Genomic DNA, 14,793 nt, shown 5'->3' with positions numbered 1-14,793 from the left:
TCGAATGAGTACTAAGTGGCTGTAAGGCGGGACTTCCGCCCCTCACTGAGGAAGACCCGCCTTAGAGATCTGCTGGCCAATTGGATTAGCCAGCAGCTCTTCAGTCCCTGCAGCGCCAGCGCTGCAGTGGAAGGAAGGAAAAATGCAGGTGGATGTTGGAGCCTAAGCCTGGGCACCGGGGGCCCAGGTAAGTTCAAGGAGCCCCGGGGCGGGGAGGGGAGGGAAGGCCTGGGGGAGGGGGTTGGGGTCGCAAAGAGGGCAATCGGGGTCTCGGGGGAGAGGCGTCGGGGGGGTAGGGAGGTCCAGAGGCCACCAGACCTAAAGGCTGCGGAGTGGGGGAGGTGGTGGTCGGAGGGGTGCCCCCAGTCGGGGGGGGGGGAGGGCTTCTGATGGAGGCACCCTCCCCCTTCCCGTCCGAGATGTAGCTTTGTTCTCTTTTGGATTTCTCCCATGGAAATTCATTCCACGGGCCAGTCTAAAAATTGAGGCTAGGCAGGGAACGGCCCTTAAGTGGCCAATAATTGGCCACTTAGGGGCCTCAATTGGGGCAAGAGCAGGCTTCATGTCCGATGCCTTGCCCAACCCGGCGTTAAATTGCTGTGTAGTCGGGGCAGGTGGGAACCCAGAGGGAATCCCGTCCCTTCGATTTCGTGCACTCAAGGTTGGATGGGCAGTGTTCTTAAGTACTTTAATTAATTTCTTAACAGCCTTAATAGGCCCTTAACATTTCGGTGGGTGCGGAGCCACCTCTGGCGGTGTGCCTGTCGAATGAAATATCGCGATGGTGCGCAATGACGTTGGGATGCACGCCCGATGTCATCCATTGCATGTCATTTTATGTGTCGGCGTGTCAGGCCCAAGCCCGCACGCCGACTGGAGGATTCGGCCCTTAACAGTATTTATTGTTTTGTCAGGTTAGGAAAAGGTTTTAATTGTCGATCAAAAGTATTTACATTTAATGACTGTAAATTACAACAATGATGCAAAAGCAGACTTGCAATAATTAATACATTTCACAAGACTAAAAGATTAGGAACGTTTTAGGGATTTGGGAAAAATGAAATTAATTATATTGAAGTAAAATTCGTCACTTTTAAATCCAGATTCTTAAACAGACCTCATCATTATTGAAAAGTGACAAACCGTTCCTCTCTTTTTGCCAAACACGCAAATTAGTGAAAATATTACAGTATTGCTCATGCATGGTATCTTCTACCCCAGAAATTCCACTTTGAAATTAAGTACACTTCAGCCGTTCTGCATTTATTTTTACGACTGGAACATTTTATATCCTAGAGTACGGTACGGTGATAATATGCCTATTATGTCCGTATGCTTACGCATTACAGAATCATTGCCCTGAAACAAATGCACCGCTTGATAGGTAGCAATTTGGACCACATATCGGTAATGAAACCAGATACACTAAACAAAATATTTTCAGCACCTAATTTTAAAGGAAATTACATTACTATTGAGGAAACCTAGCTGCATTCTACAATGAATAATCTTTAACCAATTTCTGGATTGCACATAGTCACACCTGTAGTATATCTTCTTTAAATTTATTCTTACACAGGATGTGGGTGCTGCTGGTTGTGCCAGCATTTACTGCCCATCCCTAATTGTCCTTCAGAAGGTGGTGAGCCACCTTCTTGAACCACTGCAGTCCATGTGGTGCATGTGCACCCACTGTGCTGTTAGGGAGTTCCAGGATTTTGACCCAGCGACATTGAAAAAATGGCAATAGTTCCAAGTCAGGATGGCGTGTGGCTTGGAAAGGAATTTGCAAGTTGATGGTGTTCCCATGTATCTGCTGCCTTTGTCTTTCTAGATGGTAGAGGTCACGGGTTTGAAAGGTGCTGTTGAATGAGCCTTGGTGAGTTGTCGCAATGCATCCTGTAGATGATCTACATTGCTGCTGCTGTGCGTCGGTGGGGATCGAATGTTTAAGGTGGTAGATGGGGTGCCAATCAAGCGGGATGTTTTGTCCTGGATAGTGTCGAGCTTCTTGAGCGTTGTTGATGCACTCATTCAGTCCAGTGGGGAGTATTCCATCACACTCTTGACTTGTGCCTTGTAGGTGGTGGGCAGACTTTGAGGAGCCTGGAGGTGAGTTACTTGCTGCAGAATTCCCAGCCTCTGACCTGTTCTTGCAGTCGCAGTATTTATGTGGCTGGTCCAATTCAGTTTCTGGTCAAAGGTAACCCCCAGGATGTTGATCTCAGCTGTACGTTATTTTACTTCAAATCCACAAGGTAACATAAAAAAGAGTGCTCCCAATTAAAACAGGGAATAAGTGCCTCAGAATGAATTCAATGGTTTATGAAATAAAGCCAACTGACAAAAACGCAAGCTTAGCAAGTATAGATTCAGGAATTATGGGCAGAATCATCCCAGATTTGCACTAAGTACGATAGCTGGTGGGTAAAACAACATTTTACCTACCAGCCATGATGGCAGGTTTTCACACTATCATCTCAAACCCTCCATATTACTAATGCATTCCCGGGAAACAGTGTTTCCACAGCAGGTGGGCTCTCATTCGCCCACCACGCCATCCCCTCACCACTTCATCACACCAGGCACCACACTTACAGTCCAACCGTATGCTCACATCTCAGTACTTCCAGCCCAACACTATTGCAGGGAAGATGTCCACAAAAGGCAAAAAGACTGCAGACCTCAGGTTTAGTGACGCATCACTGGAAGGCCATTTGGACGCTGTGGAGGCCCCCTGTCATGTCCTCTACCCCTGCTCTGGCTGCAGTACGGGCAGCGGTATCACCAATCCAACGTGGTGGGCGATGGCAGTGGCGATCAGTGCCAATGCCGCACGAAAGAGGTTGGCCATCCAATGCAGATGGAGGATGAATGATCTCATCCATGCAGCCAGGGTATGACAACCCATCTCATCACTCTAAACTCACACACTCAAGCCCATCACACATTCACTGGCATCTCACTCACTGCCAGCTCAAGGGATATCACCACTCACTCTCTCACATACACCCTTACATCTCCATCTGGCCTCATCTCCTCTGGAGACTGCCTCCTCAGCCCTCACCATCTTGAGGGCACTTGCACAGATCAACATGTGCCCCCCCACACGCACCCTGGGTTACCCTCCTTCCCCAGTACATCCTGCAGCCTCATCCCTTGTCTGAAGCCACTTCTCCCCCTTCCCCAAGCAAGACCTTGCCCTGCAGCCATTGAAAAACCAGCCACATATGGTTGATATGCGGTAAGGACAGACCTACCCGTGAGCACCCCCTAAAAGTGATGTGGTGCTGTTGGCGAAGCCTGGCGGTGATGACTGCGAGTGCTGACCGAAACAAGGTAGGCAAACAAACCTTGAAATCCCAAGTGAAGTGCAGCCCGCCAGGGTGCACGTCACTGATGTGCTGTTGTGAAACACGTCGGTGTGTTTTCCCACCTATTGGGTGGACAATCCAGTGCGGGGGATGAGTCTGGCGGGCTGGCCCTTATAACGATATGCTGATCTATTACAATGAGGTTCCCAACATCCGATGGCGGTAAACGTGGCTCGGTATTAGCGGGCTGAGCGGACGATCACAGACTGGTTTCACGCCGTTGTGAAATCGAACACGCCATATTGTCCGCTCACGCCACCGAACACGCCTGACATCAGTGCGCACGGAAAATGCCGGCCTATGACTTCAGATGGATAGGCAAGACAGTCGGAAGTGAAATATTCTAGAAAAATTATCTTCCTAAAAACAGGGAAGGAAGGAAGGGGATCACTGGAGGATTACTAGAAATTTCAGAAGCCCGTCAAAAGGGTAATCAGAGACGAAAAATGAGAATTGGACAGGATTTTTTATCGTAGATGGTAAACACAACAGAAGCAAATCTTACTGGCCCTGTAACTATAGGAGGGCTGTAATCCCGTAAAAAGGTCATGGAAAACGAAACCTGTAATGGGAGGTGGCCTCTCAGTAGCAGGCCTCCAGCAAGGCCTCCTTTAACTTCACCCCTCGCTGGAGCCACGGGTGTCGGGTTGCCACACCCGTGGCCGCAGGTCGTCCTGTGGAGCAGGTGGCAGTGGAGGTAAAATCAGGTGGCCTGGAAAGGGTGAGTTATGCCAGTTGCCTGCCTACCTTCCTCGGAATCTTACGAGCGCCAAGGTAGGCAGTGGGCAGCTCGCTTGACCTTGGGTCAAGTGGGGCCATTAATGGCACTTAAGGGCTTCTCCTTGTCATCTCGAGGTGCCCATGCCACATAGCAACCACTGACCCATCAATATCTGGTGGTCATGAAATTGTCAATGGAGTCCTGCTTGTTGAAGAAGAATCTGATAAATAACTGCCAAGATGTCTACAGCGGGGAAAATTCTGCCTTACTAACCTCCTGGACTTTGTTTTGTGGAAGTAAAATCCCAACTGGATAATGGTAAATGGTATGATATGGTGTGTAGAACCAGGCTCTGGGAGGCTTCTTACTCAGACAAAACAAAGTTTATTTACCCACGAGCTTCCGTGGCTGCTTATATCCAGCCAGCCCCTCGTACAGCCACCTTCTCTTCCTAGGAAACCCCTCCCTAGAATTTATTCCCCTGTGCTAACCACACATTGGTTGAACAAATCACGTGGCCCCCGACTCAGCTGAACTGATCTTAAAGTGATGGACATCACATGGGGGTGAATTTTTCCTATGGCGAGCGGGCTGTTCGGGAACGGGCGTGGGTTGGCGCGGAGCCGATCGCCGCCCGCCAATTAAGGCCCACCCAGCGTAACGTGCGGCCGGTAGCGGTCAGCAGGTGGGGGGAGGAGGAAGAGTCGGGGCCTGCGCTCTTTCACGCACGCATGTGAAAGAGCGCTGCAATCTCCCTAAGGCACGGGGCTGCCTCAGGGAGATTAAGGTGATAATAAAACTTTTTTAGAAATAAAGTAAAAAATTATTTCAACACGTCCCCTCGCGTGACAGTGTCACATGAGCTGGGACATGTTTTTGGAATTTAGCAAAATTTATTTAATTATTTTATAAAACCTTCATGAAACCTCATCCTGTCCGTGGATGAGGTTTCCTGAAAAAAGCGAAGGCCGCTTGGGCTCTTTGCCTGGCCCCCGCCAACCTTAAGGTTGGACGGGCAGCGGTGTTAATAAGGTAAATTACTTCTTTAATAGGCCGTTGACAGTTTGGCAGGTGTGCAGGCACCTCCGGCGCGCGCCCGCCGAATGAAATATCGAAATGGCGCGCGATGAGGTTGGGATGCATGCCCGACGTCATCTTGAGTCATTTTACCCATCGGTGTGTCAGGCCCACCCTCGCCCGCTGGCAGCAATATTCTGCCCCTGGTGTACTTAGGTTTCCGAAACCCTTTGATATATATTCCCATAAAAAGATTGCCACTGAAATAGAAGGCAGTAGAAATTTAAGTTGAAATTTAGATGTGGGCAAAGAGTTGATTGTGGAAGAAATAGCCAGCAGTGGGTACTCGTTCAGAATGTGATGTTTGGGTGAAGCCGGAAGTATTAAGTGGCGTGTTCCGGGGATCAGTGTCTGGGTTCCCTACATTTCTCTTTATGCTGGCATGCAGCCAGGAAACCAGTATATAACGCTCAAACATGCAGGTCACGTTAAACTAGGATGGACAGAGCAGAATTCCAACTGGAGGAAGCAGAAAAGACCTCTTTACTCAAAGCGAACCTTTAGGACTGTTCACCACTGAGAGTTGTGAATGCTCAGTCATTGAGTACATTCAAGTCAGAGATTGACAGATTTTTAGATACTAAGTGGATCAAGGAATTTGAAGATAGTGTGGGAAGGTTTAGTTGAGATAGAGGATCAACCATGATCTCACTGAATGGTAGAGCAAGTTCAAAGGGCCGAATAGCCTACTCCTGCTTCTATTTCCTACGTTCTGCAAATGGACGAAACAGCAGCTGGTGAGACTCAATACAAATAATTGCAAGATAAAGTGATTTAGGGATTGATGGCAGACACCACACTTAGCAAATCACCGCTGTGGAGCAAACAGCAAAATAAATAGAATGCTAAATTATGTTGCTAGGTTAGTTGAATATACGTGAGATAGATGTTGTGCTAAAAATGTAGAGTACTCTGGTCAACCCACAGCTTGTATACTTTATTCAATGCTCGTCACCAAGATATAAGGGAAATATGCAAGCCAAACACCCGATCACTGTGGTGCCAAAAGAGTGAGTTACAACAAAAGATTGGAGGAACTGGGTTTTCTTAGTTTTAAAAGAAAATGTCTGTGGGAGGAGCCAACACAACTGAATAAGATATTGAACAGTAAAGATAGGGCACTCTTTAAAGATATGCCAGGATACAAGGACAGAGGGTATTGATTAAAACTGAAGAAAAGATAATATAGAACAGATGCCAGGAAGAGTTTGACACAGAGTGATTAATTTCTTGAACAGTTGCCTCTAAAAAGGGGAATGGGTGTAAAATCTGAAGATTCATTCATGAGGCAGACAATAGAATGGGCAGAGAGGCTGATGTCTTCCAGAAATAATGTATGTGGACACCCGCACCACCCCCCCCGCCCCCCACCATGCTGGGAAAGTGGTACAGGTGTTGGGGTGAAGGTTCTTTCTATGAATGCTGTTGAAGTGGTTGGTTGGACATTATTCAGGGAATGTTTATTTCTACATTAAGTTAGTCCTCCCTCTTGTGGGAGAGCTGAGAACAAAGGAAAACCCACTCGACTGATGCAGAACTGCACAAGTAACTCTGGGACATTAGCATACAGTCTAAGGGTAAGCAAATACCCAGTTAATTGTGCTACTGGTCAACTCCTCTCAGTAAACTTGATCTGAATGTGGAATCAATGTTAAAGTGCACAATGCTGATGCTCCACAAATAATATGGTGAAGTTCCATTTATACTCAGCACCACCAGCTTTAATGCTTTCTCTTCCATGCATTTTATATTCTACTCATTAAGGTAGCCAGTAGGACATTTTATTTAAAAGTTCCATTGGATTTATGTATTGGGATTTTAAAAAATAAATATTCTCAAAAAATTTCTAGGTATAAATCCAGTAAGATAGGAGAATTATAACTTTAGCACATTTACAAGAATACAAGATTGCCAGAATAGAATCTTTATACAACAGAGACAGAAGTGGGTCTCTTCCACATATCAACACGACAACAAAATAAAGCAGTTTCAAACAAATCAGTTGGTAGAGTGTTGGCTTTTATGAAGTTAGGGAGTAAGCACCAATTAATGGCCTGGCCATATGAAAAAAAGCTAGCATCAGTAATGGTGACCATGAAACTACCTTTTGTCCTAAAAATCCATCTGGCTTACTAATTGCTCTAACAGATTCAAGATGGCTCCTAGGCAGTCAGTTCCCCCAAGAGTTCCTCATGAGGCATGCCTTTGTACCCTTTTTTTTATGTAACTAAACCTATGTATCTTGAGCTCTAGAGCTCTCCCTCACTCCATTCACATGCACATTTTGGCTGCTGCTGCAGACCCGAACCTATCAATCTATTTCCATGTTTGCTCCTTCTTTTAACTTATTTTCCCTGTACCCCTCCTGGACCCCTCTCTTCTACACTCCTTAAAACTTACCCCTCGGACTAAACTTTAAGTCCTCTGACTTCAAATCTCATGTGAATCGGTAGCATAATCTGTTTTATAATGCACCTAGAAATGTTTAGTTAAAGGTGCTAAATAAATATAATTTGCAATGCCTTTCAGGGAAAGAAATTTGCTTTCTTTACCCGGTCTGGCCTACATGTGACTCCAGACCCATAGCAATGTGGTCGACTCTTAACTGCCCTCTGAAGTAGCCTAGCCCAAGTTACTCAGTTGTATTTAAGAAGATGGCTCACCATCACCTCTCAAGAGCTATTAGGGATAAGCAATAAATGCTGGCCTTGCCAGTAATGCTCATATTCCATGAATAATTACAAAGAAAACTGCTCTCAGCTGGCTGTAAGTGCATCAGTGTTGGATAGTTATTAAAAGTAGTCGAATATCCATTAAATTGACACGTGTTTGATTAACTCAGGCAAAAAGCCTGGTTTTAACTTCAGCCACTTAGGAACTTGGGGATAATCAAACTCAACAATGGGTCTCCCACATGTCCACAGTTTTAAACTTTACTGCAATGTACAATAGCAATAATAAAAGATGGAGCTATTATGTCACACAGTAGTTTGTTTAGGAACAGACAATGATAAATCAATAGCATTATTTACTCAGCACCATAAAATGATTGATTAGGAATATCATCAAACAACAAGAGCAACACATAAATTGGAATATCATCTGCTCAATAAAGTATTCAGGTCCACTGTAACTTGAGCATGGGCTGGCTTGTTTAATAACCACACTGATTAAATATAAACTCTAGCTGTTTTCATATGTAAACTGAATTATTAACATGCATATTTACAGGGTAGTGCTTCCTAGAATTTCAGCAGTTGTTTTGTCAACCACTTTGTCACAATTAAGTAGCTTGCTTTCCGCTACAGATGCTAACATTATCAACAATATCTTTTATCTGATTTTTACCCTATTTGAACCAGCCAATTATCTATCCTTTGCAGCACTGTGATCCTCAAAACAATTGATAACTCCAAGAAGTGGTTTGTTCAAGTTTGCAGTATTACGAATTGATAAAAAAATACTTTTAATTACACAACATTTCTGGTTTAAGGCTCCGTTTTGTGACTTGGTACTTCACAAACTAGTGAGAAAAGGAGACCTAAATACTGATGAGCCTCCGGAGACATTGAATCCATCTGGGAGATCTACTTCCAGTTTTTGCTATATGTGAATTGTTATCTATCCTTTTAATATTTCTATATTGTTATGGTGAATATGGTTCAGACTAAGGTACAAAAAATGCAAACCATTTATTCACTGGATATGTTCACAGACCACAACAGTTGAAATATTCCCATCATTGTCTAATGTTGCAGCAACAAGAGGAATGAAAGTCCTTAACGGATTATGTGTCCAAAAAGAAATATGTAAGGGAGGACTCATAATGCATTTTTTCTCAAATGCCAAAAAACAATACCTCTCCAAAATCAAGGATTTACGTTTTGCAGGAACAATGCTAAGTTTTTTTGTATTTATTATCTATTGATCTGACCATGCTCCCCACCAACTCCCCCCAACCCCCCACTACCACCCCTCCAATTTTCTTCTGTTTTCATGCCTCTTTTTCTGAGGTTGCCAACTCATGCCAGGGTATGTTTCCTTGAGTGTCAACAGTCCTTCAGTACCTAGCTTAATAATCATTCTTTTCGTTTTAGCTGAAACAAGGAGTATTGTCAGGGTATTGTTTTCATCAGTGAAGCACAGCACAGGAGCTGGATCCTGCCCTTACCAGATATCCTCATGGATGCATTTCCTATAGAAGCTTGTAGGTTGTAATTTGTAGGATGACTTTGTCTAATTTCTAAGTGCACTGGCATTATAAGCACAAATTCATTCCAGCCACCATTCTTAATTAAATCTTAAACTCTTTCACAAATGATCCTTTTATGATCTTCCTCCAACTTAGGTACTGCAGAAAGGGGTTCAACACCAATAGCAAAAACGAGCTGTTATCAAATTTACAGCCTGTTTTAAACAACACCCAGTGAAGCAAATTGGGCTGCCAATTCTCTACCAGCCATTGGTGCACACCAATTTCACCTCCAAAGTCTTATACAAAGTCTTGTGAAGTTTATATGTATAAAGACAAGAGAAAGTCAACTTTATCGGAACAGGAAGCCCTAATTGTATCATTTTCCCCCTCCTTAATCAATTACAGTATACCTGCCCCAATGCTGGCAGAGATCAGCTAACTCTGTGCGGGCCCAGCATTATAACCATGCGGATTTTCACAATCTGTGATGGTCAATATCATTCTAGGTAGCACATTTACTAGATGAGCCATTATCAAAACTCTGCCATCATATTTTCAGGGTATTTAATTGTTTTCTTTGTCCCCCCACCTTCCCATAACACAGACAATTTACTGACGGAAGGGAGAGTAAGTGATTTATTTGTAAGCCTCTTCCTATGCTGCTCTTCAGCAGATCTTGAGCGCAGGCACAAGCGCAAGGTAAGACGAGCTGACATCAGTTTTCCCTACTTCTGTAAGCACAGAACTCTTCAATGCTTTCCCTATGACCTTGTTGACACTGTGTGGGCAGTTGTAGCTCCTTTACATTTTTTGCTTTAATGTCAATGCTGCAAAAATAATTTAAAAATCCAGGTCTTAATATTAGTAAAATGACATTACTGCTAGTGATATGTCACTTCCTTTAAGTAATGAAACCTGAGTAAGGACAAAAAAAATATATATAAACTTAAAAGGGCACATCCTACAAAAGTGGTATTGTCAACTTTATTCTGTGCTGTTTGAATTCACGCTACACTTCATTAGAAGAAATGAGTTCAGATATGTTTAATATACATTCAAAATAAAGTAGGTTTTGAGAGATGACATTCAGTTTTAACACAGGGCAGAACATCATGAGGAGCCTACCTGTTATTGGCAAGACATCCTGCAAACATTAAGAACTCATCAGTTCCTATCATATTCTTGAAACAAACTTTATATGGTCCTCGCTACACTACTTAAGAATCTATTGGACAAGTTTAACCATAGTAAAAAGAAACAGGAGGTTAATAATTTCATATCAGTAGATAATACCTTTTAACAGGAAATTTAATTAACATTCAGCTAACATGGTTAAAAGCCATAAAAGAAACAATTTAACTTTGCTGAAGTTTGTATACATTTCACCAAATACAATTATCACATATACACAAGTGAAATCAATCAATCCCAATAAAATCTCAAACAGTGGGCACAGGACTTGTGCAAACCATTCGGCTGCTGAAACCTCTAAACTAACAACCTGCAGCAAAGAACATCCGTGTATGCATTTATCAAAATCCCAATATGGCTCAGTGTTTTCTACCTCTCCCTTCAACTGAAGGAGTAATTGGCAGGTCTAAACAAGGATCTGAATTGAGTTAGACGTGTAACTTGCTGCTAAAACTCTATTTCAAATGATTGTGAATTTTCATTGCAATATCCAGTAAACTTAAGAGGCATTTTGTGCTCATCAAGTGAGGGATGTCAATGCCTGTGGGATATTTTACTACTTTTTTGCACCCTTTATTAACATGAAGCATTTCCAGGACATGAATAAGATGCAGAGTCATGCTTCCTTTCCACTGTTATTATCATATCCTTAACCATGTTCTCATTTTGTACATCACCATCGCTGAGTGTGATTTGCAATTTAATGTGAATTATTGCTATAAAGCCAGAAATGGGCTCAGAATGCCTAATGCCATTTCACTTTAAACCCCTAAGAGGCAGGGAAAGGAGATTTTCATTCTATCAGGCTGGGCAAGATTCAAAGGACAATGTGAGATCACAATGCACCACACAGTCCCTTCTAACGTATTGCTGACCACTTTACTGCAGGTGGGAAATCACAATTCATAAACAACAGCACTTCATAAATTTTTCGTTTCTAAAAGAAAAATGTTTCTCTCCCCCCCCAATGCTGCCCAACCACCTCCAATCTGGCACCCACCAGCAAGTTCCCTTCTTTATCCGGAAGGACCATGCAAATTGGTGTAGACCTAGTGCTGCCAGCTTTCCTTCGCTGAGGAGTATTAATAGACCGCAATGTTCTTCACCCAACAGTCCAGCTGACCACCTGGAAAACTCAATCTCTGAGTGTAATAACATTCAGATAAGAGCAATCACCTGACAGTGGAAACTGATTTGAACTTGAGCTGTTGGTGGGTCTCCAATGCTCTACATCCCAAGAGATACTGGCTGTCTTTTTATTCTAATGTTTCAATTGGCCTTGAGGACTAGAATAGCAAGCATTCTGGGACTGATATTATAGTCCCATTGAGGTGAGCTGGCTGGATAACATTAGGTCATTTACCTAACCTTCTGGGTCTCTGAACATCTTGCTTATTACATGCTGGGAGTGCCAGGGCAAGAACTTTGGGCTCCAGCAGCTGGTGAAGGACTGTCCTGCATAGACGATAATGTAGTATGGATGAAGGTGGCTTAGGGACACGGAAGTTGACAAAGGTAACAGGCACGAGGGCTAGCTGACACAGCCTGGGAAAGGCATCTAGTCAGGGCAACACAGATTTTTTAAAAAATGGTGGTTTCCTTCAGCGCTCTTTTCAAGTGGGTGGATTTCTAATGTATCTAAAAGTATCCAATGGATACTTTTTGAGGCCCAGTGAAGCTTGTGCACAGCTTGTGTTCAGACTCACGGCACCCTTTTCATAGGCCCCCTGCATTGGGTATGTCAGTAGTATTGCAGGCCTCATGCCTTCATGCCCAATAATAAAGGGAACTGGAGCTTGCCATCTGATTTTTGGCCCCTACATCTTCAGCTAGTTACATACAATCATTATCTGGTCAAATACTAACTTCTTTAAATTTAATTGATTGTAACAATTTCTGCACAGTCTAAGTCAACAAAAACACTTTAGCTTGGATGTCATTTCAATTTTTATCCATCTTGTAGCCTCCAAGAAGTTTCTTATTATCACACACTACTTTCTAGCATGGTTGCATTCAGTGACGTCACCTCAGGCTATGAAAAGATGAATATTAAAAGATTGATTGCTGAGCATTTTATGGAGGAACTCAACAGTTTTATTATCAATAATTAATATTGAACCCAACTATGGGTGATATTTGTTGGGTAACTCATCTGGTAGCGCTAACAACATGTAGGCAGTGCCTAAATGTCATGGTCCCAAATGCACAGCTTATACTTTTGGAGGCTGGGCAAGCCAAATGTCCAGCATATCACAGTAGCTGGTACTGAGATTGGGACAAGATGTGCTAGTAAAGGATGGAATAGTACCTATCTGTTTAGCATTTTAGATAGGTATAGCAGCTGTACAAATGGAACGTCCCATACAAGCAATAGCAATTACCTCCACACCATACGTACACACTCCAGTGTTAAATTAATTATAATGTGTACATGTATCTTCACTCTTGCTGCTAAGGTGACAAGCAGGAAACAGAACTGTGGACTCTTTTACACGTCTGAGTGTTATCAAGCTCTCTGAAGAGACATGTATTTTCCCTTTCCATGTGACTCAAGCCCTTTGTTTTTGTCCTGGTTATGGAGATACCTCCAGCCCATTTGAACTTGGTATTTAGCACATTATAAGCAAGTTGGAGGATTGGTTTTCTCTAGGGTATAAACCTGTGATGATAAATGGGTATAGTGAGTTAAATTCGGTTCTAAAAATATTCTATGCTGTAATGGTTTGATATGTATGTTCCTTGCACTACCAACCTCCACCCTGTGGAGAGATCATTCAATCACGATATCAGACTCTTTAGCTTCTGTAATACACAGCTCCAGAAACTGATCTAGCCACGTAACAACCTTTTTACAGTGCAGCTCTGTCATCTTTTTGTTCTTCTTATATTTTATACTACAAATTACATGGGTTCAGCTATACATCTACACAAACACTCATCTTCAATTCTGTACATATGAAATGTCAATAAGTGGGAAGATCTACCAAATATGGCACAATGAATAATAATAGGAATGAATGAAAAAGCTTGGTAGACCCAAGATAAGCATGGAATAAGGAAGCAGATACATTAAAAAAACAGCCAAATACCATTAATGCAATATTTTCAGTATCTTTAACTTAGCAACCATCTACTTCATTAGTCCATTACAGTGACCACTATTCAACTTTACATTCCAAGTTTACTATACAAGTTGTTTAATTCCACTTCATATTCACTTGTTCAGTAACAAAGTAATGAAATTTGGTTTATTTTTAAAAATTATATGTCTAATAACAATCTTCATTAAGACAGGTACTGGTACCGTCACACTATGTAGATATAAAATGACACCATCACGGAAGTGAAAATATCATTATTAATATGATGTTTTTCGTTACAGAATGAAAAATAATAAAATGAATAGATAAAATAATTATGGTTTACATTGATTTGCAAAAAGAAATCACATACGCAACAAGAAAAAGATACACTATTGGTTTAACCTGCCTTTGATTTCAGTTGTTAAAAAAAACTTGTGCATCCTCACTCTTGACATAACAACAGGTTACACCTCTTTGTATTCTTAAAGTAATAAGTCACTAATGACTTGTAAGTAACAGCAACCTTGCAATTTACCTTTGTATTGATGATGCCTTCGATGAACATTCATTTGTTAGAACCTTTTGATTTTTTTTCAATAAACTAAATAAACTGAATGGGAAATTACTAGTTCTGTGGCTTGAGGATCAAGTCCAATCCTAGTGCAGACCAGTTCATTGCAGCCCATTCCTACTTCACTGAGCAGCTCTGATTTGGCCATCTGTTTGAAAGTGACTTGGCAAATTGCTATATGTAAGACAACAATGCAAAACTTCCCTTAAACACAATTCCTTGCACTGAGTGCATTGTACAAACCTTCCAGAGGAAAACAAACAGGAAAATGTCAATTTTTCAAAGCCTGTTGCTCCTACATGAAGGTTTTGTTTAAAGTACAGGTGATGGAAAGTCATCTTCGTATCTAAATTGCATTGGAATTTTTCATTGACTCTAGACTTGTCTCCAGTTCTGTAACCTGAAAAAAAATGAGAAAATATGCACTTAAATGAAATAAGAAGAATATGCAAATATACACAATAATTCTTTTAAATATATGGGTGCCCTAATCCAAGTCCCTAACTGGTTGTTATGGGGGTGGGCGGCGATGGAGGCAAGTATACATATGCAGGATAATTTGCTTTCCCCTTGTTGAAAGA

At 42.3% G+C, this 14,793-nt stretch overlaps 1 protein-coding gene across 1 annotated transcript in view; it reads right to left on the bottom strand.

The window, feature by feature from the left end:
- Nucleotides 1-10,657: 10,657 nt before the first annotated feature.
- The window catches only part of LOC121294072 (neurabin-2-like), a 215,898-nt gene continuing 211,762 nt past the window's right edge, over nt 10,658-14,793 (bottom strand). Inside the window, exon 10 of the mRNA XM_041173189.1 lies at nt 10,658-14,612. Within this exon, the coding sequence (XP_041029123.1) occupies nt 14,559-14,612 (54 nt within the window). The 3' untranslated portion in view covers nt 10,658-14,558. The remainder of the gene's footprint in view (nt 14,613-14,793) is intronic.

The sequence above is a fragment of the Carcharodon carcharias genome, chromosome 23 (assembly GCF_017639515.1).
Source record: "Carcharodon carcharias isolate sCarCar2 chromosome 23, sCarCar2.pri, whole genome shotgun sequence".
Lineage (NCBI taxonomy): Eukaryota > Metazoa > Chordata > Chondrichthyes > Lamniformes > Lamnidae > Carcharodon > Carcharodon carcharias.
The sequence above is the reverse complement of the archived record's forward strand: the minus strand, read 5'-3'. Positions and strand labels throughout refer to the sequence as shown.